Source organism: Dendropsophus ebraccatus, chromosome 5, assembly GCF_027789765.1.
Source record: "Dendropsophus ebraccatus isolate aDenEbr1 chromosome 5, aDenEbr1.pat, whole genome shotgun sequence".
Lineage (NCBI taxonomy): Eukaryota > Metazoa > Chordata > Amphibia > Anura > Hylidae > Dendropsophus > Dendropsophus ebraccatus.
In genome coordinates this window covers 4566167-4591894 of record NC_091458.1, presented here as the reverse complement: position 1 = coordinate 4591894, position 25728 = coordinate 4566167, and the positions used below count along the sequence as shown (strand labels likewise).

At 50.1% G+C, this 25728-nt stretch overlaps 2 protein-coding genes across 7 annotated transcripts in view; both read right to left on the bottom strand.

The window, feature by feature from the left end:
- Nucleotides 1-21690, bottom strand: part of LOC138793353 (olfactory receptor 51E1-like) — a 45734-nt gene extending 24044 nt beyond the window's left edge. The window contains exon 1 of one of the 5 annotated variants that reach the window (XM_069971887.1): nucleotides 21633-21690. The gene's annotated coding sequence lies outside the window, so the exon portion shown is untranslated. Of the gene's footprint in view, nucleotides 1-1555; nucleotides 1677-11542; nucleotides 11987-21632 lie in introns of those variants that run through there. The other 4 variants (XM_069971886.1, XM_069971884.1, XM_069971888.1 and 1 more) reach the window with 4 other exon arrangements.
- Nucleotides 13752-25728, bottom strand: part of LOC138793354 (olfactory receptor 51G2-like) — a 28899-nt gene continuing 16922 nt past the window's right edge. Inside the window, exons 1-2 of one of the 2 annotated variants that reach the window (XM_069971889.1) lie at nucleotides 21633-21688; nucleotides 13752-14957 (exon numbers count right to left, since the gene is read on the bottom strand). In XM_069971889.1, coding sequence (XP_069827990.1) covers nucleotides 13915-14841 — 927 coding nt within the window. In that variant the 5' untranslated portion in view covers nucleotides 14842-14957; nucleotides 21633-21688 and the 3' untranslated portion in view covers nucleotides 13752-13914. Of the gene's footprint in view, nucleotides 14958-21632; nucleotides 21689-25728 lie in introns of those variants that run through there. The other variant, XM_069971890.1, reaches the window with a different exon arrangement.

Here is a 25728-nt window from a genome sequence, read left to right as displayed (position 1 = left end):
TCCACCAAATTTGTGAACCCCTCAGCTGAAGCTATATACTCAAAACTGTGCACAGTTTGGGCCCAAGCTCATCAGAGCTTGGTTAAAGCCCAAGAGCTATACCAAAAACATGCTAATAAAAGACGCATACCTGGCCATCAATACGTACTAGGTGAGAAGGTCTGGCTCTCTACCAAGAACCTAAGGTTAAGGGTGCACTCCGGTAAACTGGCACCCAAATATATTGGTCCATATACGCTTGTGGAGATCATTAACCCTGTTACTTTCAGATTAAAACTGCCTACATCTCTCCGTATTTATAGTGTGTTTCATAAGGCTCTTTTAAAGAGGTATGTTCCTCCAGTGTCTCTGTCGCCTCCCCCTGCTCCGCTCATCATCCAGGGTGAATTGGAGTATGAACTCTCGTTGGGTACAGGGCTCATTGCAGTATCTTGTCCACTGGAAGGGCTTCGGGCCAGAGGAACGTACGTGGGTTTCTGCCCGGGACATGCACGCTCCTCGCCTGGTACGGCGATACCATGTACTGAATCTTTCTAGGCCTGGTCCGTTGACTAAGGGTCCTGAGGCCCCTCGTAAGAGGGGGGTACTGTCAGGAATGTGACTTTGCGCTCCTCCGTCCGTGCCGGGCGGCCGAGGAAGCACTGAGTTTCTGTCTGTGGTTGCACCGAATGAGTTGTGTCTGAATTGTGTTTTACTTTTCAGCCACACCTGCCTTGCCTGTCAGACTTCTGGCGGTGCAAGGGTTACTGCACTGCTAGGTCTGTTCAGCTGAGCTTGGTGCTGGGATCAGGGCTGCTCCAATCAGCTGCTGGACCCAGTCTCTGATCCTGGATAAAAAGCAGTCAGATCCTCATTTCCTTGCTGGCTATTGGTTGTTACTAGTCCCAGCTCCCCTGCTCCTTTCCCAGCGTTCCCTGTCCTAATCCCCTTGCTATTGCTCTGCCCGTGTTCTGACCTCTTGCTTGACATCTGACTATCCGCTCTCTTTCTGATTTTGCACTGCGTTGTCTGTTTGGTTCTGACTCGGCTAGCTGACTAACCTCCATTGTGTTTTGTTTGTCTGTCTACGTTTTGTGTGTTCACCTACTCAGTGTAGGGACCGACTCCGTGGTTGTCCGCAACCGTTTAGGGTCGTCCGTGGCAAGTAGGCAGGGACATTGGTTGGGGCAAGTTTCAGGGTTCACTGTTTTGTCCTTGTCTCTCTAGCCGGACACCAGGGCTGCTTTTTAGTCCTATTCCGGTCCTGGTTACTGCTACTGCCTATGCTGCCGCTACTTCTATGACTATAGTAACATCTATCATTCTATCTTAGGACAGTCAGGCTCCAGTCACTATACTCATTCATAATGAAGGAGAGGACTGACACACTGTAACAAAGCCCTCAGCACATGATGGATATGATGATAAATCCTCCAGTATAATACAGTCCTGATGATGAGACCCATCCACAATCTACACTATACACACATGAGCCCTGCAGTAAGACTATAATATACTCCTATAATACACCCAGCATACAGGGGGGTCTTATCAGGGGACGGCCATGGGCACTCACCTGGGCTCCTGCGCTCCAGAGGTCTATGCGGCAGATGTGCTCGGCTCCCGACACCAGGACATTTATAGGGAGCGATGGAGCCGAGTGCTGGGAATACACGGCCATCACTGGTGGAGCATCCAGGGAAATCAGCCACGGCATAAACACCAGGGCGGATGTCATCTATTTACAGGAGAGGACTCGGGGGGGGGGGGGGGGGGGGGGGGTCATCTATCTACAGGAGAGGACTCGGGGGTCATCTATTTACAGGAGAGGACTCGGGGGGGGGGGGGGGGTATCTATTTACAGGAGAGGACTCGGGGGGGGGGGGGTATCTATTTACAGGAGAGGACTCGGGGGTCGGGGAGGTGATTGATGACAAAAGTTCTGAATGTTTATTACTGCTCTGTAATACATTCTGCAGGAGAGAACATCACTAAATAATAATAATAATAATAATAATTGATGCCATGATTAAGGGTTAAGTGTTGGTTGTGACATATAAATTGTGTTTTTATGTGGGTGGGACAACACCTTGTTGCTGAACCTGCTTCTTGATTCTTACATCTGCTGATCGCAGCTTTTGTGAATATCAATGGACAAACGCATGCTGCAGTGATTGTATTGTACCTTGTAAAGGCACTGCCAACACTGCACACACTGTATACACACTGCCAACACTGCACACACTGTATACACACTGCCAACACTGCACACACTGTATACACACTGCCAACACTGCACACACTGTATACACACTGCCAACACTGCACATACTGTATACACATTGCCAACACTGCACACACTGTATACACACTGCCAACACTGCACACACTGTATACACACTGCCAACACTGCACATACTGTATACACATTGCCAACACTGCACACACTGTATACACACTGCCAACACTGCACACACACTGCCAACATTGCACACACACTGCCAACACTGCACACACACTGCATACACACTGCCAACACTGCACACACTGCATACACACTGCCAACATTGCACACACACTGCATACACACTGCCAACACTGCACATACTGTATACACACTGCCAACACTGCACACACTGCATACACACTGCCAACATTGCACACACACTGCATACACACTGCCAACACTGCACACACACTGCATACACACTGCCAACACTGCACATACACTGCCAACACTGCAAATCTCACTGATCGGCACTCTTTTGCGGTCACGGGCAAAACTGAAACCTTTCTAGCAGGCAGGTGCAGGGAGGAACATAATAAACAAGCTCTACTTACCTCTCCCCGTGCCCCCAAAGTGCCGCATCACAGACCCCTGGACCCCAATGGAACTCTTCTTCGCCCAAGCTCAGATGTAGTCGCGAGGGGGGAAATACCCCACCCAGCTGATTGATTGCCCCATGTGCCAAAGACTACAGCTGTGTCTGACCCCAGTCACTGGACAAAAAGATCCTGGAGCCTGGTGGGACTTAGCACAGCTATCCCTCCCCTGAAGGATCCTGGGTAGTTTTCCGGCCTAGAGACAGTATCCCACCAAAAGTGGCCTTGGAAGATTGACAGAAGCTTCTGTTGCCAAGCCAGATCAGCATAGTCGCAAAGTAGGAGCTGCTTGTACTAGGTCTATTAAGGTGTGCAGTAGTACTGGCATTACCACCACCTGTACTAGGCCTATCATGGTGTGCAGTAGTACTGGCATTACCACCACCTGTACTAGGCCTATCATGGTGTGCAGTAGTACTGGCATTACCACCACCTGTACTAGGCTTATCATGGTGTGCAGTAGTACTGGCATTACCACCACCTGTACTAGGCTTATCATGGTGTGCAGTAGTACTGGCATTACCACCACCTGTACGAGGCCTATCATGGTGTGCAGTAGTACTGGCATTACCACCACCTGTACTACTGCCTGTACTAGGCCTATCACTGTGTACAGTAGTTCCAGTATTACCACCACCTGTATTGCTGCCTGTACTAGGCCTATCATGGTGTGCGGTAGTTCCAGGAATTTCCAGTGTTACCACCACCTCTGCTGCTGCTTGTATTAGGCCTATCATGGTGTGCGGTAGTCCCAGTATTTTCCCCACCTCAGCTGCTGCTTATACTAGGCCTATCATGGTGTGTGGTAGTCCTAGTATTACCACCATCTCTGCTGCCTGTACTAGGCCTATCATGGCGTGCAGTAGTACTGGCATTACCACCACCTGTACTGCTGCCTGTACTAGGCCTATCATGGTGTGCGGTAGTTCCAGGAATTTCCAGTGTTACCACCACCTTGGCTGCAGCTTGTACTAGGCCTGTCACGTGTCTTAAGCTGAAGCCTTTTTGCACAGCTACTCCCTTACTACCAATATATCCTATGGAACTTAAATCTGTTTTCAGGATATTAATGTCCATAGTATTGACTAAACTTCCTATGGATCCCAATCCTCCTAGAACCCTTCTACCGCTGCTTGTCTCTTTTTGGTGGTTTTTGCTGCATGTGGTCCTAACCATTGTGCTAAACCTTCTTCCATGTTCCGAAGATGTCGTTTACACTGGGGATAAGTGGAAGATATTTCCCAATGAGTGATATTAAATGTCCAAACAATGGTGGCAAATGATCCATTCCGTAACAAAGGCTTGGCATAAAAGTGGTCAATTTGGATTGGATGGTTATTCTCTACAGTCCTCGCTGAATGACAGTACCTTATTCTCTACAGACCTCGCTGAATGACAGTACCTTATTCTCTACAGACCTCGCTGAATGACAGTACCTTATTCTCTACAGACCTCGCTGAATGACAGTATCATATTCTCTACAGACCTCGCTGAATGACAGTACCTTATTCTCTACAGACCTCGCTGATTGACAAGACCTTATTCTCTACAGACCTCGCTGAATGACAAGACCTTATTCTCTACAGACCTCGCTGAATGACAGTACCTTATTCTCTACAGACCTTGCTGAATGACAGTGCCTTATTCTCTACAGACCTTGCTGAATGACAGTAGCTTATTCTCTACAGACCTCGCTGAATGACAGTACCTTATTCTCTACAGACCGCGCTGAATGACAGTACCTTATTCTCTACAGTCCTCGCTGAATGACAGTACCTTATTCATTACAGACCTTGCTGAATGACAGTGCCTTATTCTCTACAGTCCTCGCTGAATGACAGTAGCTTATTCTCTACAGACCTCGCTGAATGACAGTAGCTTATTCTCTACAGTCCTCGCTGAATGACAGTACCTTATTTTCTACAGTCCTCGCTGAATGACAGTACCTTATTCTCTACAGACCTCGCTGAATGACAGTACCTTATTCTCTACAGACCTCGCTGAATGACAGTACCTTATTCTCTACAGTCCTCGCTGAATGACAGTACCTTATTCTCTACAGTCCTTGCTGAATGACAGTACCTTATTTTCTACAGTCCTTGCTGAATGACAGAACCTTAATATCTACAGTCCTCGCTGAATGACAGTACCTTATTTTCTACAGTCCTCGCTGAATGACAGAACCTAATTATCTACAGTCCTCAGTGAATGACAGTACCTTATTCTCTACAGACCTCGCTGAATGACAGTAGCTTATTCTCTACAGACCTCGCTGAATGACAGTACCTTATTCTCTACAGACCTCGCTGAATGACAGTACCTTATTCTCTACAGACCTCGCTGAATGACAGTACCTTATTCTCTACAGACCTCGCTGAATGACAGTGCCTTATTCTCCACAGTCCTCGCTGAATGACAGTGCCTTATTCTCTACAGACCTCGCTGAATGACAGTATCATATTCTCTACAGACCTCGCTGAATGACAGTACCTTATTCTCTACAGACCTCGCTGATTGACAAGACCTTATTCTCTACAGACCTCGCTGAATGACAGTACCTTATTCATTACAGTCCTTGCTGAATGACAGTAGCTTATTCTCTACAGACCTCGCTGAATGACAAGACCTTATTCTCTACAGACCTCGCTGAATGACAGTACCTTATTCTCTACAGTCCTCGCTGAATGACAGTACCTTATTCTCTACAGACCTTGCTGAATGACAGTGCCTTATTCTCTACAGACCTTGCTGAATGACAGTAGCTTATTCTCTACAGACCTCGCTGAATGACAGTACCTTATTCTCTACAGACCGCGCTGAATGACAGTACCTTATTCTCTACAGTCCTCGCTGAATGACAGTACCTTATTTTCTACAGTCCTTGCTGAATGACAGTACCTTATTCTCTACAGACCTCGCTGAATGACAGTACCTTATTCTCTACAGACCTCGCTGAATGACAGTACCTTATTCATTACAGACCTTGCTGAATGACAGTGCCTTATTCTCTACAGTCCTCGCTGAATGACAGTAGCTTATTCTCTACAGACCTCGCTGAATGACAGTAGCTTATTCTCTACAGTCCTCGCTGAATGACAGTACCTTATTTTCTACAGTCCTCGCTGAATGACAGTACCTTATTCTCTACAGACCTCGCTGAATGACAGTACCTTATTCTCTACAGACCTCGCTGAATGACAGTACCTTATTCTCTACAGTCCTCGCTGAATGACAGTACCTTATTCTCTACAGTCCTTGCTGAATGACAGTACCTTATTTTCTACAGTCCTTGCTGAATGACAGAACCTTAATATCTACAGTCCTCGCTGAATGACAGTACCTTATTTTCTACAGTCCTCGCTGAATGACAGAACCTAATTATCTACAGTCCTCAGTGAATGACAGTACCTTATTCTCTACAGTCCTCGCTGAATGACAGTAGCTTATTCTCTACAGACCTCGCTGAATGACAGTACCTTATTCTCTACAGACCTCGCTGAATGACAGTACCTTATTCTCCACAGTCCTCCCTGAATGACAGTACCTTATTCTCCACAGTCCTCGCTGAATGACAGTACCTTATTCTCTACAGACCGCGCTGAATGACAGTACCCTATTCTCTACAGTCCTCGCTGAATGACAGTACCTTATTCTCTACAGACCTCGCTGAATGACAGTACCCTATTCTCTACAGTCCTCGCTGAATGACAGTACCTTATTCTCTACAGACCTCGCTGAATGACAGTGCCTTATCCTATACAATCCTCGCTGAATAACAGTACCTTATTTTCTACAGTCCTTGCTGAATGACAGTGCCTTATTCTATACAATCCTCGCTGAATAACAGTGCCTTATTCTATACAATCCTCGCTGAATAACAGTACCTTATTTTCTACAGTCCTTGCTGGTAATGCTTCCAGAGATTCAGTCTCCATCACTATCTCTCCTATCAGAGCTGCTTCCTTTGCGAGGGAATCTGCCTTCTCATTGCCCACAGCTAATTCATTGGTCCCTTTCCTGTGTCCTGGGATTCTGACAATGGCGGATTTGATAGGATTTTTGGAAGCAAACTCAATGATAGTTTGTAATGTGTCTTTGTGGACTAACACTTTATTAGAAGAATCCACAAATCTTCTCCTCTTCCACACAGATAGGTAGTCAGTCAATGATGGAACATAAGAGCTGTCACTATAAATTACCAAGGGACCACCGTTCTCTCTCTCATTGAGCTCCAAAACCATTTTAACAGCTTCCAGTTCTGCTCCTGGTAATCTGTACATTAATGCTCGATGCCACATCCAGTATGATAGGTGCCTCTAAGGCAGAAACTTGATCCATCTACAAAGACTGGCTCCTCATTTCCATCTGTTTCTCTTCTCAAAGAATTGGGTACTCCCCCTGAAACGTATCAATGCATTTATGACATTACCCCTCATACAGCTGAGGAAGAACGTACTTAGCATTATCATCTACTTCAATCTGCTTTGGTGACAAAGACAACCAATGTGCAAATCTCTGATGGGAAACACATGGGACACACTTTTCAAAAATAAGTTTCAAAGTAGAGTCATGGCCAAAAGTTTTGAGAATGATACAAATATTAATTCTTACAAAGTCTACTGCTTCAGCTTTTAAAATGGCAATTTGCATATACTCCAGAATGTTATACAGAGTGATCAGCTTAACAGCAATTACTTGCAAAGTCAATATTTGCCTAGAAAATGAACTTTATTCCCAAAACACATTTCACCATCATTGCAGCCCGGCCTTACAAGGACCAGCTGACATTGTTTCAGTGATTGCTCCATTAACACAGGTGTGGGTGTTGATGAGGACTGGGCTGGAGATCAATCTGTCATGATTAAGTAAGAATGACACCACTGGACACTTTAAAAGGAGGCTGGTGCTTGGCATCATTGTTTCTCTTCTGTTAACCATGCATCGCTAAAGAAACACGTGCAGTCATCATTGCACTGCACAAAAATGGCCTAACAGGTAAGAGTATTGCAGCTAGAAAGATTGCACCTCAGTCACCAATATATCGCATCATCAAGAACTTCAAGGAGAGAGGTTCCATTGTTGCCAAAAAGGCTCCAGGGCGCCCAAGAAAGACCAGCAAGCGCCAGGACCGTCTCTTAAGTGAGGTCAACTGCGGGATGGGGCTACCAGCAGTGCAGAGCTTGCTCAGGAATGGCAGAAGGCAGGTGTGAGGGCATCTGCACTGTGCAATGTGCGACTGCGGAGACTCTTGGAGCAAGGCCTGGTCTCAAGGAGGGCAGCAAAGAAGCCACTTCTCTCCAGAAAAAAAAATCCGGGACAGACTGATATTCTGCAAAAGGTCCAGGGAGTGGACTGCTGAGGACTGGGGGAAAGGTCCAGGGAGTGGACTGCTGAGGACTGGGGGAAAGGTCCAGGGAGTGGACTGCTGAGGACTGGGGGAAAGGTCCAGGGAGTGGACTGCTGAGGACTGGGGGAAAGGTCCAGGGAGTGGACTGCTGAGGACTGGGGGAAAGGTCCAGGGAGTGGACTGCTGAGGACTGGGGGAAAGTCATTGTCTCTGATGAATCCCCTTTCCGATTGTTTGGGATATCTGGAAAACAGCTTATTCGGAGAAGACGAGGTGAGCGCTACCACCAGTCTTGTCTCATGCCAACTGTAAAGCATCCTGAAACCATTCATGTGTGGGGTTGCTTCTCAGCCAAGGGAATTGTCTCTCTTACAGTCTTGCTTAAAAACACAGCCATGAATAAAGAATGGTACCAGAATGTTCTCCAAAAGCAACTTCTCCCAACCGTCCAAGAGCAGTTTGGCCACCAACAATGCCTTTTCCAGCATGATGGGGCACCTTGCCATAAAGCAAAGGTGATAACTAAATGGCTCAGGGAACAAAGCATAGAGATTTTGGGTCCATGGCCTGGAAACTCCCCAGATCTTAATCCCATTGAGAACTTGTGGTCAATCATCAAGAGACGGGTGGACAAACAAAAACCCAAAAATTCTGACAAAATGCAAGCATGTGATTTGGTCCAGAAGTTGATGAGAGCAGCCAGGGAGAATTGCAGAGGTCCTGAAGAAGAAGGCGAAACACTGCAAATACTGACTTGCTGCAGTAACTCATTCTGACTGTCAGTATAAGCTTCTGTTACTCAGAATATGATTGCAATTATATTTCTGTATGTGATAAAAACATCTGACAAACACACATAAAAACCAGAGGGCAGGGGATCATGGGTAAATAGAAGATTTGTGTCATTCTCAAAACTTTTGGCCGTGACTGTAGAGTGGGGAGTTTGCAAAATGAATTTGTCAAATCCCACGATACACTGAAGCCAGAGCAGGAGCTCTTTGCAAATCAGGTTTCAATTGCTCAAAAGCTTTCTGCTGATCATAACCCCATGGTCCAAAGGACTTGTCATCAGCAGTATCTTTTAGTACATAATATAGGGGTTTGGCTTTCTTGGCAAATCCTTCAATGAATTCTCTAGAAAAATTCACAAGCCCCAAAAACTGTCTCAGACTCTTGTATGTTGTAGGGACAGGCAGTGATGCAATGGTCTCCATTCTTTCCTGCAGGGGGCGTCTCTGACCTGGACTAATCCACACTCCCAAATATCTGACCTCCTGTTTCAAAATTGGGACTTTTCTTTACCCAACATTATGATCTCTCACAGAAGTTGTATAATATACAAGGTCCCTTCGGATCAAAGAAGTGGTACAGTTACTCATGAATTAGGGAACAAGAATCCCTCATAGGTAGGTGGCCCACTCAGGCCTCCAGCTAGAGACTCTACGACAAGTCCAACCAGAAGTCAGCTCCGAAATGGATGGTGCTCGGGATCTGCGTTGGCGAGCAGGTCCACTGCTAGCCAATCAGGAACTTGCACTGGGGATGTCCCTAGAAAACTGAACAGCTGTGGTAGGTCTTCATTGCGGCGTAAGGTAAAGGTGCCTTAGCCCTTACGCACAATCACAGAGGCGCTAGGGCCGGGTGGAGGAGGCGTCTCATATGCAGGGTGCATACAGAAATATCCGGGAACAGGCGGATCGTTGCCCCTTCATATTGCACTGTACCCGAGTTGCGCAGTGCAAGCAGAATAGACTCTTTATCAGAATAGTTATGCAAGCGGCACAGAATGTCTCTAGGTGTGGAGTTGTCCAGGGTTGAGAACCGTGCCACGCTGTGCACTCGGTCTATTTGGAATGTAGAGTCCAACAATCTGTTAGTGGCCAAGTTGAATATTTCAGACACTCGACGTGGCAAATCATCATGTGGTTGGTGTTCTGGTAGCCCTTTAAGTCGGACATTATTTCTGCAACCGCAGTTTTCCTGGTCGTCCAGGAGGAGCGTGAGCCTCTAAGTATGGGCCCATGAGTGCGCCATTTCCTGCTCTAAGCTATCCACCCGTGCTGACAAGATGGCGGCCGCATCCTCAGTGGCCGTCGTTCAGGAAGCCAGCTCCTCCTCCTACCTTGCGCCAGCGGGTCATTCGGGGGGTCCGAGCGCTGTGTAAGGGACCAGCCCGGGGGGTCCCGCTCCTCATCAGAGACCTCTTGGTCCAGGTCGGGAGCCCCTGCAGGCGTCTGGCTGCTGCCAGTTTTTTGTGTGTGTGTGTCAGTAGGTGATTACATTCATTGCATTGCTATTATAATCATGTTACCAATACTTGTATATTTGCATGTTTGTATGATTACATTTATTATAATCATGTTATCAGTATTTGTAAATCTGCATGTTTTGGTTTTTGAAGACAAATTTGTTGGTCGCTGTTCACATGTGCGCTTTTATGCTCAGTCTGTGTGTCAGCAATTACAAAACATGCAATAGCACATGGATCATTTCTCCTTGTTTCAATTGTATCCGGGGGGGGGGGGGACAGATTTTTTAATGGATTTGTCATTGTGAATTTGTATGTTTAAGGGCATGCAGCCTGAAACACGTCCATCCTTTGGACTAGGAGTATCTGGTTCATCGTCAAATAACTGGTTATGGATATCTGGAGCCGGACATCCTTCTTTCCTTGTCTCTGCATTTGCTGTGTGCCATACAGCTGTCCCGTGCACCATCCAGGTTTCCCAGCGGAGGTTCAGTCAGCTGCCTTTCTTTTACTCTGACAATATGAAACTAAACAGGTCACATTCTCAGGTGTGAGCAGGGTCTGCGGAACGTTCTCCATCACTCAGGTTAATGGTCACCATGACTTTTGGATATGGTCAATAAACACAAACTATGGACTTAATGCAAAACATACTATTTGCATGTTAAAACAGACAGAACATTTATTTAACTCACAGAACTAACATCACAAGCGTCAGGTGAAGAGTTCAGCCACCGGATTCCCATATAGTGAGAGATCTCCAGCTGTCTGACATCCAGCACGTAGCAGGACAGCAGTATGGATGATCACCGTGCCCTCCCCAGGATGGACTTACCATTGTCACATCCTTCATGCTGGCCACAAGCCCAGCCTGCTCACCAACGTGAGGCTCAACCTCCTCTGTTAGCTATAATGAGTCCACAAGTGCCAAACTAGGTGACTATATGACGTGTATTTTTAGTTATATACTTAGCTCAACGCCATAAACTTATTACGTAAAATTATATGTCCAGGCAAACGGAAACCTCTATAGAACCATGGCTAAAGGACTGTATTTTCCTCTGACTTAAAGGGTTAATGCCAACCTGAAACTGACCAAAGTTTTACATGGTACCAGATACCACAGAACTCCTCAGGCATCTCCACTTTCCAAGGCCTCCCTCAACTCTTGCTGGCTGTTTTAGTGACCGTAGTGCTGACGGTCCACTCTTGCTTGTGTGATACTCTCAGCTTCTGGATCTTCCCAAAGTGTGTGTGAGCTCCCTTGCTGGCTGTTCTGGAGGCCAGTGCATGCACACAATCACCTGCCATAGTGAGGCCTAGTACCTGTGGTTACCTGGATACCAGTGAGGTCTAGTACCTGTGGTTACCTGGATACGGGTGAGGCCTAGTACCTGTGGTTACCTGGATACCAGTGAGGTCTAGTACCTGTGGTTACCTGGATACCAGTGAGGCCTAGTACCTGTGGTTACCTGGATACCAGTGAGGCCTAGTACCTGTGATTACCAGCGAGGTCTAGTACCTGGGGTTACTTGGATACCAGTGAGGTCTAGTACCTGTGGTTACCTGGATACCAGTGAGGTCTAGTACCTGGGGTTACTTGGATATCAGTGAGAGCTAGTACCTGTGGTTACCTGGATACCAGTGAGGTCTAGTACCTGTGGTTACCTGGATACCAGTGAGGCCTAGTACCTGTGGTTACCTTGATACCAGTGAGGCCTAGTACCTGTCGTTACCTGCATTTGGGTGCTCTATGGCCTTACCTGAAAGGGGCTTCGTGGATATTACAATATCTGCATATAACCGACCTCAACCTCGCCAGGACGGTATTTGCGGTATTTCTATCTCCCTGTCTGAAGTCTACTCTGAGCTGTAAGCGCTGCACCATGCGTAAAGAGAGGTAGTCACAGCCCCGCCCCCTGTATATCATGTGTATAGAGAGGTAGTCACAGCCCCGCCCCCTGTATATCCTGTGTATAGAGAGGTAGTCACAGCCCCGTCCCCTGTATATCATGTGTATAGAGGAAAGTCACAGCCCCGCCCCCTGTATATCCTGTGTATAGAGAAGTAGTCACAGCCCCGCCCCCAGTATATCCTGTATATAGAGAGGTAGTGCCCCGCCCTCTGTATACCATGTGTATAGAGGTAGTGTCAGCCCCGCCCCCTGTATATCCTGTGTATAGATAGGTAGTCACAGCCCCGCCCCCTGTATATCCTGTGTAGATAGGTAGTCACAGCCCCGCCCCCTGTATATCCTGTGTATAGAGAGGTAGTCACAGCCCCGCCCCCTGTATATCCTGTGTATAGAGGTAGTCACAGCCCCGCCCCCTGTATATCCTGTGTATACAGAGGTAGTCACAGCCCCACCCCCTGTATATCCTGTGTATAGAGAGGTAGTCACAGCCCCGTCCCCTGTATATCATATGTATAGAGAGGTAGTCACAGCTCCGCCCCCTGTATATAGAGAGGTAGTCACAGCCCCGTCCCCTGTATATCATGTGTATAGAGAGGTAGTCACAGCTCCGCCCCCTGTATATCCTGTATATAGAGAGGTAGTCACAGCCCCGCCCCCTGTATATCATGTGCATAGAGAGGTAGTCACAGTTCTGCCCCCTGTATATCCTGTGTATAGAGAGGTGGTCACAGCCCCGTCCCCTGTATATCATGTGTATAGAGAGGTAGTCACAGCTCCGCCCCCTGTATATCATGTGTATAGAGAGGTAGTCACAGACCCGCCCCCTGTATATCCTGTATATAGAGAGGTAGTCATAGCGCCGCCCCCTGTATATCATGTGTATAGAGAGGTAGTCATAGCCCCGCCCCCTGTATATCACGTATATAGAGAGGTTGTCACAGCCCCGCCCCCTGTATATCATGTGTATAGAGAGGTAGTCACAGCTCCGCCCCCTGTATATCATGTGTATAGGGAGGTAGTCACAGACCCACCCCCTGGATGACATCACTGATGGTATATAATGTTATAAATTTCACCCACCTTATACTACAGCAACAACTATTGATTTATAATAATAAATGATATGTGGACACCACTAAGATTTCAGCTCTGAGGTCCTTAAAAAAAGCAGTCCACGTCTTAATTTCCTTCAGCAAGCTAGGCCATTTACTTACCCAGGCTGATCACGTTACAGGGTCATATAGGCTGCACTGGTGTCTGTGTAACATGTCCCAAGTCTACAGAGCGTTCACATAGACTTGCTTAGAAAACAGGGACTTCTGGCCTCTTTACAAGCACTGGAGACTCTAAACAATTAAAGAAGTCACGTTGGCAGCAGCGGGACCTGAATGACATGAACTTAGAAGTGCCACATCGTGGAATTGCGACCAGCTTGGGTATGTAGATGTCTATGCTTTTCACATAACCACCATATACACTAGATGTAGGGTAAGATGTCTTCTGGATTACAGTGGGTCAACTTATCAGGACTTCACCAGATGACTAAGAGCGAAAGGTTCTGCAGAAGCTCTCACGTATCTGACGACTCCTGATGCTGTAAATTATTGGGTTGAGCGTTTGTGGAATGAATATGTACGAATTGGTAACAAAGTCTATAAAAACTGGAGATGCGTGGATATCAAACCTGTGGATTACTGATAGGGCCACCATTGGGGTGTAGAACATGCAGACGGCACAGAGATGTGACACACACGTGTTAAATAACTTGTACTGCTCCTGCTTGGAGGTGAAGTGAAGGACCGATCTGATGATCAAGATGTAGGAGATCAAAATAAGGGTCAAGTCTACAGTGGCGGTGCCCACAACTGCAATAAGGCCATATACGATGTTGAAGGTATTGGTGCCATCACACGCCAACTTCATCACATCTGAGTGCAAGCAGTATGAGTGGGAAAGGACGTTCCCCTTACAGTATGGAAGGAGTGGAAGACTGCTTACTGCTGGTAGGAATAATGTTCCTCGGATGAGTGAGACCAGGATGATCTTGGCCACCACTGAGTTGGTAAGAATGGCTGTGTACCTTAGTGGGTGACAGATGGCAACAAAACGGTCATAGGCCATGGCTGCCAAGAGTGAAGACTCGGTGGTGGTTACTAAGTGGATGAAGAACATCTGTAGGAGACACACCTGAGACTGAATGTCATGGTGATGGAACAAGAAGATACTGAGCACCGAGGGGCTTGTGAGCAGTGAGAAGGAGATGTCAATGATGGCCAGTGTGGACAGAAACTGGAACATTGGCTGACGGAGCTTGTAGTCACAATAGATCACCTGGAGGACTAGACCGTTCCCGGTGAAGGAGACAAAGAACATGAAACACATAGGAATGGAAACCCAACTGTAGAAGTCCTCCTGTAGCGACAACCCCATGAGGTAGAAAGTGGTGGGAATACGGCTGCTATTCAGCATGGTGGTCTGCAATGTCAGGAGACACCCTCCTTCTAATGGATGGAAGGAAGTTCAGGGAGTTCAGAAAGGTTCCATAGATAGGTGAGCCACCATGGTCAGGCTTCTGGATGCAGTCTCTAATGCCAAACGAAAGAAGAGATTAGAACATTTTAGGGTCTATTTAGTTGGATAAAAAAACAGTCCGATATGAGTTGTGGTGATTGTACAATATATATGTGATGGGTAGTAAAGGGGCAGGTGCTGCCGGCAAGCAATGAACTTTATTCTCACAGAGAAGATGAGATCAATCTAAGAAAGAGCAGGTGCTTGTTTGTCCGCTGATCCCTGGACCTATAAGATGGGGCAGTAACCGGACCGCTCAGCCAATAATTGCCCAGTGTAATAGGCTCTTTAGTCTTTTCTTTCTATGTCTCCTCTATTTCTAGTTGTTCCTTTTGACGGTGCTCTAGATGTCTCCTCCCCCCACCACCAGTGGTGTAGTAAAAGGGGTTGCACCATTCGCCATTGTGACTTACATTAAGGGGGCTCACCAGACCCCTCACCACATGCCGTCACTCTGCTGTTCTCTTGAATCAGCTGGTAAAATGAAAGCCAGTATCTAGAACTCCAGTGAGTCCGCCGACAGCTCTTTCTATTCCATTCTATCAGCACTAGTGAGGAGTGAACATCCCGATGTTTGGTTCGGATTCTGAGCACGAACATTACATTTTTATCATGATGGGTTCCTGTTCGCTGAACATTCATGAACAAATAACGAACTTACTGTAGAATCGTACTCTTTGGTCTACGCACATGCATGCAGATTACCAGGTACAAAGTGTAAATTACGCAGTTGCGTACCTTCGCAAGTTTGAATATGTTCAAAAATGATCGTAACAAATTGTGACTTTCCCCAATATTGAAAGATGATGCCGGGGGGTGTGGGGGGTAATTCACTTCATGGCTTCCAGGGACATCACAACCATGAAACACACAATGGGTATCAGTAATAATCACAGACATTATTTCGGTCCCCTGTTGGGAAACATCGTCTGTAAATAGCAAGAACCCAGCGTCAGGCTATGGTCACACACAGGATTTCTGTCAGTCCTTTGGAATATAAACCAGGAGGGGAACTGAAAGGGCAAAATATCATTTGCACAGTTTCTGTTAGTGGAAAAAAACAAACAAACAAAACCTTTGAAGCCAAAGCCAGGAAGCGCATATAAACAGGGAACAGGTCATAAAGGAAAGACTGGGATTTTTCCTTTTCAAATCCATTACTGGCTTTGGCTTCAATAATCAGATAAATCTCTCTGTATAAAAGTACCCTTATGTGTCGTCTACTGGACTCAATAATACATGACATCATCTAAATGGGCTGAGCAAAAAATGTAAAAATTATATCATGTAATGATTTTCTCACATAATGTCATTGTACTGAGTAATGTTATCGTTATAACTTTGTCTTTTTTTATATTGTCTGGCACAAATATTAATGTCAATCCTGTTCATTATGAAGGCTTGTGTGTGGCCGGGCTGTTGCTGAGTGACCTGGGTGTGTGGCCGGGCTGTTGCTGAGTGACCTGGGTGTGTGGCCGGGCTGTTGCTGAGTGACCTGTGTGTGTGTGTGGCTGTTGCTGAGTGACCTGTGTGTGTGTGTGGCCGGGTTGTTGCTGAGTGACCTGTGTGTGTGGCCGGGCTGTTGCTGTGTGACCTCTGTGTGTGTGGCCGGGCTGTTGCTGAGTGACCTGTGTGTGTGGCCGGGCTGTTGCTGAGTGACCTGTGTGTGTGTGGTCAGGCTGTTGCTGAGTGACCTGTGTGTGTGGCCGGGCTGTTGCTGGGTGACCTGTGTGTGTGTGGCCGGGCTGTTGCTGAGTGACCTGTGTGTGTGGCCAGGCTGTTGCTGAGTGATCTGTGTGTGTGGCCGGGCTGTTGCTGAGTGACCTGTGTGTGTGTGGCCGGGCTGTTGTTGAGTGACCTGTGTGTGTGGCCGGGCTGTTGTTGAGTGACCTGTGTGTGCGGCCGGGTTGTTGCTGAGTGACCTGTGTGTGTATGGCCGGGCTGTTGCTGAGTGACCTGTGTGTGTGGCCGGGCTGTTGTTGAGTGACCTGTGTGTGTGGCCGGGCTGTTGTTGAGTGACCTGTGTGTGCGGCCGGGTTGTTGCTGAGTGACCTGTGTGTGTGGCCGCGCTGTTGCTGAGTGACCTGTGAGTATATGGCCCGGCTGTTGCTGAGTGACCTGTGTGTGTGTGTGCCGGGCTGTTGCTGAGTGACCTGTGTGTGTGTGGCTGTTGCTGAGTGATCTGTGTGTGTGGCCTGGCTGTTGCTGAGTGACCTGTGTGTGTGTTGCCGGGCTGTTGCTGAGTGACCTGTGTGTGTGGTTGGGCTGTTGCTGGGTGACCTGTGTGTGTGTGGCCGGGCTGTTGCTGTATGACCTGTGTGTGTGTGGCCGGGCTGTTGCTGGGTGACCTGTGTGTGTGTGGCCGGGCTGTTGCTGAGTGACCTGTGTGTGTGGCGGGGCTGTTGCTGAGTGACCTGTGTGTGTGGCCGGGCTGTTGCTGAGTGACCTGTGTGTGTGGCCGGGCTGTTGCTGAGTGACCTGTGTGTGTGTGGCCGGGCTGTTGCTGAGTGACCTGTGTGCGTGTGTGTGTGGTCGGTCTGTTGCTGAGTAACCTGTGTGTGGTCGGGCTGTTGCTGAGTGACCTGTGTGTGTGTGGCCGGGCTGTTGCTGAGTGACCTGTGTGTGTGTGTTGCCGGGCTGTTGCTGAGTGACCTGTGTGTGTGTGTTGCCGGGCTGTTGCTGAGTGACCTGTGTGTGTGTGTGGCCGGGCTGTTGCTGAGTGACTTGTGTGTGTGGCCGGGCTGTTGCTGAGTGACCTGTGTGTGTGTGGCTGGGTTGTTACTGAGTGACCTGTGTGTGTGTGGCCGGGCTGTTGCTGTGTGACCTCTGTGTGTGTGGCCGGGCTGCTGCTGAGTGACCTGTGTGTGTGGCCGGGCTGTTGTTGAGTGACCTGTGTGTGTGGCCGGGCTGTTGTTGAGTGACCTGTGTGTGTGGCCGGGCTGTTGTTGAGTGACCTGTGTGTGCGGCCGGGTTGTTGCTGAGTGACCTGTGTGTGTGTGGCCGGGCTGTTGCTGAGTGACCTGTGTGTGTGGCCGGGCTGTTGTTGACTGACCTGTGTGTGTGGCCGGGCTGTTGTTGAGTGACCTGTGTGTGTGTGGCCGGGCTGTTGCTGAGTGACCTGTGTGTGTGTGGTTGGGCTGTTGCTGAGTAACCTGTGTGTGTGTGGCCGGGCTGTTGTTGAGTGACCTGTGTGTGTGTGTGTGTGTGTGGCCGGGCTGTTGCTGAGTGACCTGTGTGTGTGCGTGTGGCCGGGCTGTAGCTGAGTGACCTGTGTGTGTGGTCGGGCTGTAGCTGAGTGACCTGTGTGTGTGGCCGGGCTGTTGCTGAGTGACCTGTGTGTGTGGCCGGGCTGTTGCTGAGTGACCTGTGTGTGTGTGTGGCCGCGCTGTTGCTGAGTGACCTGTGAGTATATGGCCGGGCTGTTGCTGAGTGACCTGTGTGTGTGTGCCGGGCTGTTGCTGAGTGACCTGTGTGTGTGTGGCTGTTGCTGAGTGATCTGTGTGTGTGGCCTGGCTGTTGCTGAGTGACCTGTGTGTGTGTTGCCGGGCTGTTGCTGAGTGACCTGTGTGTGTGGTTGGGCTGTTGCTGGGTGACCTGTGTGTGTGGCCGGGCTGTTGCTGGGTGACCTGTGTGTGTGGCGGGGCTGTTGCTGAGTGACCTGTGTGTGTGTGGCCGGGCTGTTGCTGAGTGACCTGTGTGCGTGTGTGTGTGGTCGGTCTGTTGCTGAGTAACCTGTGTGTGGTCGGGCTGTTGCTGAGTGACCTGTGTGTGTGTGGCCAGGCTGTTGCTGAGTGACCTATGTGTGTGTGTGGCCGGGCTGTTGCTGAGTGACCTGTGTGTGTGTGGCCGGGCTGTTGCTGAGTGACCTGTGTGTGTGTGGCCGGGCTGTTGCTGAGTGACCTGTGTGTGTGTGTGTGTGGCCGGGCTGTTGCTGAGTGACCTGTGTGTGTGTGTGGCCGGGCTGTTGCTGAGTGACCTGTGTGTGTGGCCGGGCTGTTGCTGAGTGACCTGTGTGTGTGTGGCTGGGTTGTTACTGAGTGACCTGTGTGTGTGGCCGGGCTGCTGCTGAGTGACCTGTGTGTGTGTGTGTGGCTGGGCTGCTGCTGAGTGACCTGTGTGTGTGGTCGGGCTGTTGCTGAGTGACCTGTGTGTGTGGTCGGGCGGCTGTAGCTGAGTGACCTGTGTGCGTGTGGCCAGGCTGTAGCTGAGTGACCTGTGTGTGTGTGTGGCCGGGCTGTAACTGAGTGACCTGTGTGTGTGGCCGGGTTGTTGCTTAGTGACCTGTGTGTGTGGTCGGTCTGTTGCTGAGTGACCTGTGTGTGTGTGTGTGTGTGTGGCCGGGCTCTAGCTGAGTGACCTGTGTGTGTGTGTGTGTGTGGCCGGGCTGTAGCTGAGTGACCTGTGTGTGTGTGGTCGGTCTGTTGCTGAGTGACCTGTGTGTGTGGTCGGTCTGTTGCTGAGTGACCTGTGTGTGGTCGGGCTGTTGCTGAGTGACCTGTGTGTGTGTGGCCAGGCTGTTGCTGAGTGACCTGTGTGTGTGTGTGTGGCCGGGCTGTTGCTGAGTGACCTGTGTGTGTGTGGCCAGGCTGTTGCTGAGTGACCTGTGTGTGTGTGTGTGCGTGGCCGGGCTGTTGCTGAGTGACCTGTGTGTGTGTGTGGCCGGGCTGTTGCTGAGTGACCTGTGTGTGTGGCCGGGCTGTTGCTGAGTGACCTGTGTGTGTGTGGCCAGGCTGTTGCTGAGTGACCTGTGTGTGTGTGTGTGCGTGGCCGGGCTGTTGCTGAGTGACCTGTGTGTGTGGCCGGGCTGTTGCTGAGTGACCTGTGTGTGTGGCCGGGCTGTTGCTGAGTGACCTGTGTGTGTGTGGCCAGGCTGTTGCTGAGTGACCTGTGTGTGTGTGTGTGCGTGGCCGGGCTGTTGCTGAGTGACCTGTGTGTGTGGCCGGGCTGTTGCTGAGTGACCTGTGTGTGTGGCCGGGCTGTTGCTGAGTGACCTGTGTGTGTGTGGCTGGGTTGTTACTGAGTGACCTGTGTGTGTGGCGGGGCTGCTGCTGAGTGTCCTGTGTGTGCGTGTGGCCAGGCTGTAGCTGAGTGACCTGTGTGTGTGTGTGCGTGTGGCCGGGCTGTAGCTGAGTGACCTGTGTGTGTGGTCGGGCTGTTGCTGAGTGACCTGTGTGTGTGGTCGGGCTGTTGCTGAGTGACCTGTGTGTGTGGCCGGGCTGTTGCTGAGTGACCTGTGTGTGTGTGGCCGGGCTGTTGCTGAGTGACCTGTGTGTGTGTGTGGCCGGGTTGTTGCTGAGTGACCTGTGTGTGTGTGTGGCCGGGTTGTTGCTTAGTGACCTGTGTGTGTGGTCGGTCTGTTGCTGAGTGACCTGTGTGTGTGTGTGCGGGCTGTTGCTGAGTGACCTGTGTGTGTGGCCGGGTTGTTGCTTAGTGACCTGTGTGTGTGGTCGGTCTGTTGCTTTGTGACCTGTGTATGTGTGTGCGGGCTGTTGCTGAGTTACCTGTGTGTGTGGATTCACAGCGGATTTCTCTGCACACTCGCAGTGTGAAATCTGCTGTGAATCCGGTACGTGTGAAGCTACCCTGACTGTGTTTTTTTTTTTTGTAAAAAGCCCTGTCTGACCACAACCCTACTGGTTTGTGTGCTTGTTTCTCTCCAGATTCGTCCCTACCTGCCTCTGTAAAAATTTCTTGTTATGTGACACCAGGAGAGGCCCAAAATCTTTTTTTTCTTTTCTTTTTTCTTTTTAATTTGTACAATATAATGTAAGGGTGTGTTCACACGTACAGGATCCACAGCAGATTTCAAGGCGCAGATTTGATGCTGTGTACAGTTATTTAGGTACATTGATATCTGCGCCATCAAATTTGCTGCGGATCCTGTACGTGTGAACACACCCTAAAGGGTAGCTTCACACGTAACGTATCCTCAGCGAAATCCACATTGATATCTGCGCCATCAAATTTGCTGCGGATCCTGTACGTGTGAACACACCCTAAAGGGTAGCTTCACACGTAACGTATCCTCAGCGAAATCCACTGCAGATACTCGCCCATTCACTTTAATGGTCATCCCACTGTCATGTCAAACTCATCGCCGTTAACCCCTGTGGGCCGGGAACATACTGTACCGGGTCCCCGCTCCTGCTTGCTTCGAGGGCTCCCGGCGTCTCCCAGCAGTTTGCCAATCAGTGCGCTGCATCGGGGCAGCACACTGATTGGCTGAGCGCCAGAAGACACTGAGAGCCCCCAAAGCAAGCAGGAGCGGGGACCTGGTACAGTATGTTCCCGGCCCACAGGCGTTAATGGCGCTGACACATGTAAGATGAGCAGGTGTAGTGCGTTTCTAGGAGTTTGCACTGCATACACCACATGGAAATAGTGCCAGACGATGGTGTAAACAGCATGTGAGGGCGCGTTCAGACTACGGAATTATTTCGATTAACCTGCTTGGCTCTCCACCCATCCCATGCAAGCGGGGGCAAGCAGCAGAATCAGTAGCAAGTTACCCACAAGAATTCTGTAGTCTGAACGCGCCCTTAGTGTGAGAGCTGTTCACCAGAATAAAGGATCCTGCATCACATGAAAAAAAAACACAGTTAGTTGAGGATATGGTGTTAAAGGGGTACTCTGCTAAAAAAACATTCACCCACACGTCTCTTCCTTTCCCCAGCATGTACATTACTCACATAGGGAGGCTTCATCTCCTCTGCTGGTTTCAGCCACTTTTCTGCTCTCCGCTGCCCAGGAAGTTTTTCTATTACTGCTGACCCCTCTTATCTCTAGCTGCCGCCATTTTGTGACCCCCTTATTTTGTGTCAGCCTGTCATTGTGCAGTCATGTTGTGTCAGCCTGTCAGTGTGCAGCCATTTTGTGTCAGCCTGTCAGTGTGCAGCCATTTTGTGTCAGCCTGTCAGTGTGCAGCCATTATGTGTCAGCCTGTCAGTGTGCGGCCATTTTGTGTCAGCCTGTCAGTGTGCGGCCATTTTGTGTCAACCTGTCAGTGTGCAGCCATTTTGTGTCGGCCCGTCAGTGTGCAGCCATTTTGTGTCGGCCTGTCAGTGTGCAGCCATTTTGTGTCAACCTGTCAGTGTGCAGCCATTTTGTGTCGGCCCGTCAGTGTGCAGCCATTTTGTGTCGGCCCGTCAGTGTGCAGCCATTTTGTGTCCCCTATTATCTCTAGCTGCCGCCATCCTGTCAGTGTGCGGCCATTTTGTGTCAGCCTGTCAGTGTGCAGCCATTATGTGTCAGCCTGTCAGTGTGCGGCCATTATGTGTCAGCCTGTCAGTGTGCAGCCATTTTGTGTCAGCCTGTCAGTGTGCAGCCATTTTGTGTCAGCCTGTCAGTGTGCAGCCATTTTGTGTCAGCCTGTCAGTGTGCAGTCTCTGCTCTGGGCTGAGTCTCCTCTGTCCTGGCCTGTAAACCATCCCCCTTCCTCATGGCTAATTTGCATCAGTTGTCCTGTCACTTCTGATTGGCCTGTTAGTCACATGGTGCTTGCTGGCCAATAAGCAGGCAGGCTGGGATACTGATCACATGACCATGCTGAGGGAATCTCTCCTATATGGATGTCAGTAATGGCCATGCACCTTCCCAGCTACAATATACGGCTGTTTCCTCACACAGGCAGGTCCTGTACTCTCCTATATGGGATTACCTCACATCTATCTGTCTATTACTGACTGTTATATACACAGCTCTGCTACCTGGGAAAGCTGGGTGCCTGTATGTGTGACTGAGGGGCAGAAGTGTATATGTTATTCCTGCACAGAGGGGGAGGTATACAGAGATATACAGAGATAGCAGGAGAGACAGAGAATGGGGAGATATACAGAGATAGCAGGAGAGACAGAGAAGGGGGGAGATATACAGAGATAGGAGGAGAGACAGAGAAGGGGGAGATATACAGAGATAGCAGGAGAGACAGAGAAGGGGGAGATATACAGAGATAGCAGGAGAGACAGAGAAGGGGGAGATATACAGAGATAGCAGGAGAGACAGAGAAGGGGGGAGATATACAGAGATAGCAGGAGATACAGAGAAGGCGATATACAGAGATAGCAGGAGAGACAGAGAAGGGGGAGATATACAGAGATAGCAGGAGATACAGAGAAGGGGAGATATACAGAGATAGCAGGAGAGACACAGAAGGGGAGATATACAGAGATAGCAGGAGAGACAGAGAAGGGGGGAGATATACAGAGATAGCAGGAGATACAGAGAAGGGGAGATATACAGAGATAGCAGGAGAGACACAGAAGGGGGAGATATACAGAGATAGCAGGAGATACAGAGAAGGGGGAGAGATATACAGAGATAGCAGGAGAGACAGAGAAGGGGGAGATATACAGAGATAGCAGGAGAGACAGAGAAGGTGGAGGAGATATACAGAGATAGCAGGAGACACAGAAGGGGGAGATATACAGAGATAGCAGGAGATACAGAGAAGGGGGAGAGATATACAGAGATAGCAGGAGAGACAGAGAAGGGGGGGAGATATACAGAGATAGCAGGAGAGACAGAGAAGGGGGAGATATACAGAGATAGCAGGAGATACAGAGAAGGGGGAGAGATATACAGAGATAGCAGGAGAGACAGAGAAGGGGGAGATATACAGAGATAGCAGGAGAGACAGAGAAGGTGGAGGAGATATACAGAGATAGCAGGAGACACAGAAGGGGGAGATATACAGAGATAGCAGGAGAGACACAGAAGGGGGAGATATACAGAGATAGCAGGAGATACAGAGAAGGGGGAGAGATATACAGAGATAGCAGGAGAGACAGAGAAGGGGGAGATATACAGAGATAGCAGGAGAGACAGAGAAGGTGGAGGAGATATACAGAGATAGCAGGAGACACAGAAGGGGGAGATATACAGAGATAGCAGGAGATACAGAGAAGGGGGAGAGATATACAGAGATAGCAGGAGAGACAGAGAAGGGGGAGATATACAGAGATAGCAGGAGAGACAGAGAAGGGGGGAGATATACAGAGATAGCAGGAGAGACAGAGAAGGGGGGAGATATACAGAGATAGCAGGAGAGACAGAGAAGGAGATATACAGAGATAGCAGGAGAGACAGAGAAGGGGGGGATATACAGAGATAGCAGGAGAGACAGAGAAGGGGGAGATTAGGGCTGGGCGATATTGGCCTAAATCAATATCGCGGTTTATCGCACATGTAGCCGCGGTAACGATAATTGAACGATAATTATGACACACCCCTTTTTTGCAAACCACACCCACTTGCCGTGCCAAACTGGCGATATTTTGATTCAAAAAAGTAAAATAGAACTCACTGAGCAGCAACCCATGGTTAGTCTATTATCATTATTATTATTATTTGTCATTATTAGGGGGTCTCAGCAGAGACCTGGACATGTGTATATACAGGTATACAGCCTCTACAGGGTATACACAGGTCACAGAGGGATAGGTGTGTATGACTATATGGGGGGGATGGATTGGGGTGTATTACTATACAGGAGGTTGGGATCGGGTTACAGGACTATACAGGCAGCGCATAGGGATAGGGGGCGGATAGGGGTGTATGACTAAACAGGGAGGGCGGATAGGGGTGTGTGACTATACAGGGAGCGTGGATAGGGGTGTGTGACTATATGGGGGGGCGGACAGGGGTGTATGACTATACAGGGGGGCAGATGGGGGCATATGACTATACATAGGGGGGCGGATAGGGGCGTATGACTATACGGGGGGAGGACAGGGGTGTATGATTATAAGAGGGGGGCAGCTGGGGGTGACTGGGGCAGGCAGGGGGTGACTGGGGCAGACTGGGGGTGACACAGGGGGACTGGGGGTGACACGGGGGGACTGGGGCAGCTGGGGGGGACACTGGGGCAGCTGGGGGGACACAGGGGGACTGGGGCAGACACAGGGGGACTGGGGCAGCTGGGGGGACACGGGGGACTGGGGCAGACACAGGGGGACTGGGGCAGACACAGGGGGACTGGGGCAGCTGGGGGACACACAGGGGGACTGGGGCAGCTGGGGGGGACACAGGGGGACTAGGGCAGACACCAGGGGACTGGGGAAGCTGGGGGGGGGGGGGGACACAGGGGGAATGGGGCGACTGGGGCAGACACAGGGGGACTGGGGGAGACACAGGGGGACTGGAGCAGACACCAGGGGGACTGGGGCAGCTGGGGGGGGGGGGGACACAGGGGGACTGGAGCAAACGCCAGGGGACTGGGGAAGCTGGGGGGGGGCACAGGGGGACTGGGGGAGACACAGGGGGACTGGAGCAGACACCAGGGGGACTGGGGCAGCAGGGGGGGGGGGGACAAAGGGGGACTGGGGCAGCTGGGGGTGACTGAAGGAGGTCTGGGGCAGCTGGGGGGACACGGGGGGGACTGGGGCAGCTGGGGGGGACATGGGGGGACAGGGGCAGACACGGGGGGACAGGGGCAGACACGGGGGGACAGGGGCAGACACGGGGGGACAGGGGCAGACACGGGGGGACAGGGGGGACACGGGGGGGACAGGGGCAGATGGGGGACATGGGGGGGAATGGGGCAGCTGGGGGGGGGGACACAGGGGGAATGGGGCAGCTGGGGAGGACACAGGGGGACTGGGGCAGCTGGGGAGGACACAGGGGGACTGGGGCAGCTGGGGAGGACACAGGGGGACTGGGGCAGCTGGGGAGGACACAGGGGGACTGGGGCAGACACCAGGGGACTGGGGAAGCTGGGGGGGGGACACAGGGGGACTGGGGCAGCTGGGGGGGACACAGGGGGACTGGAGCAGACACCAGGGGACTGGG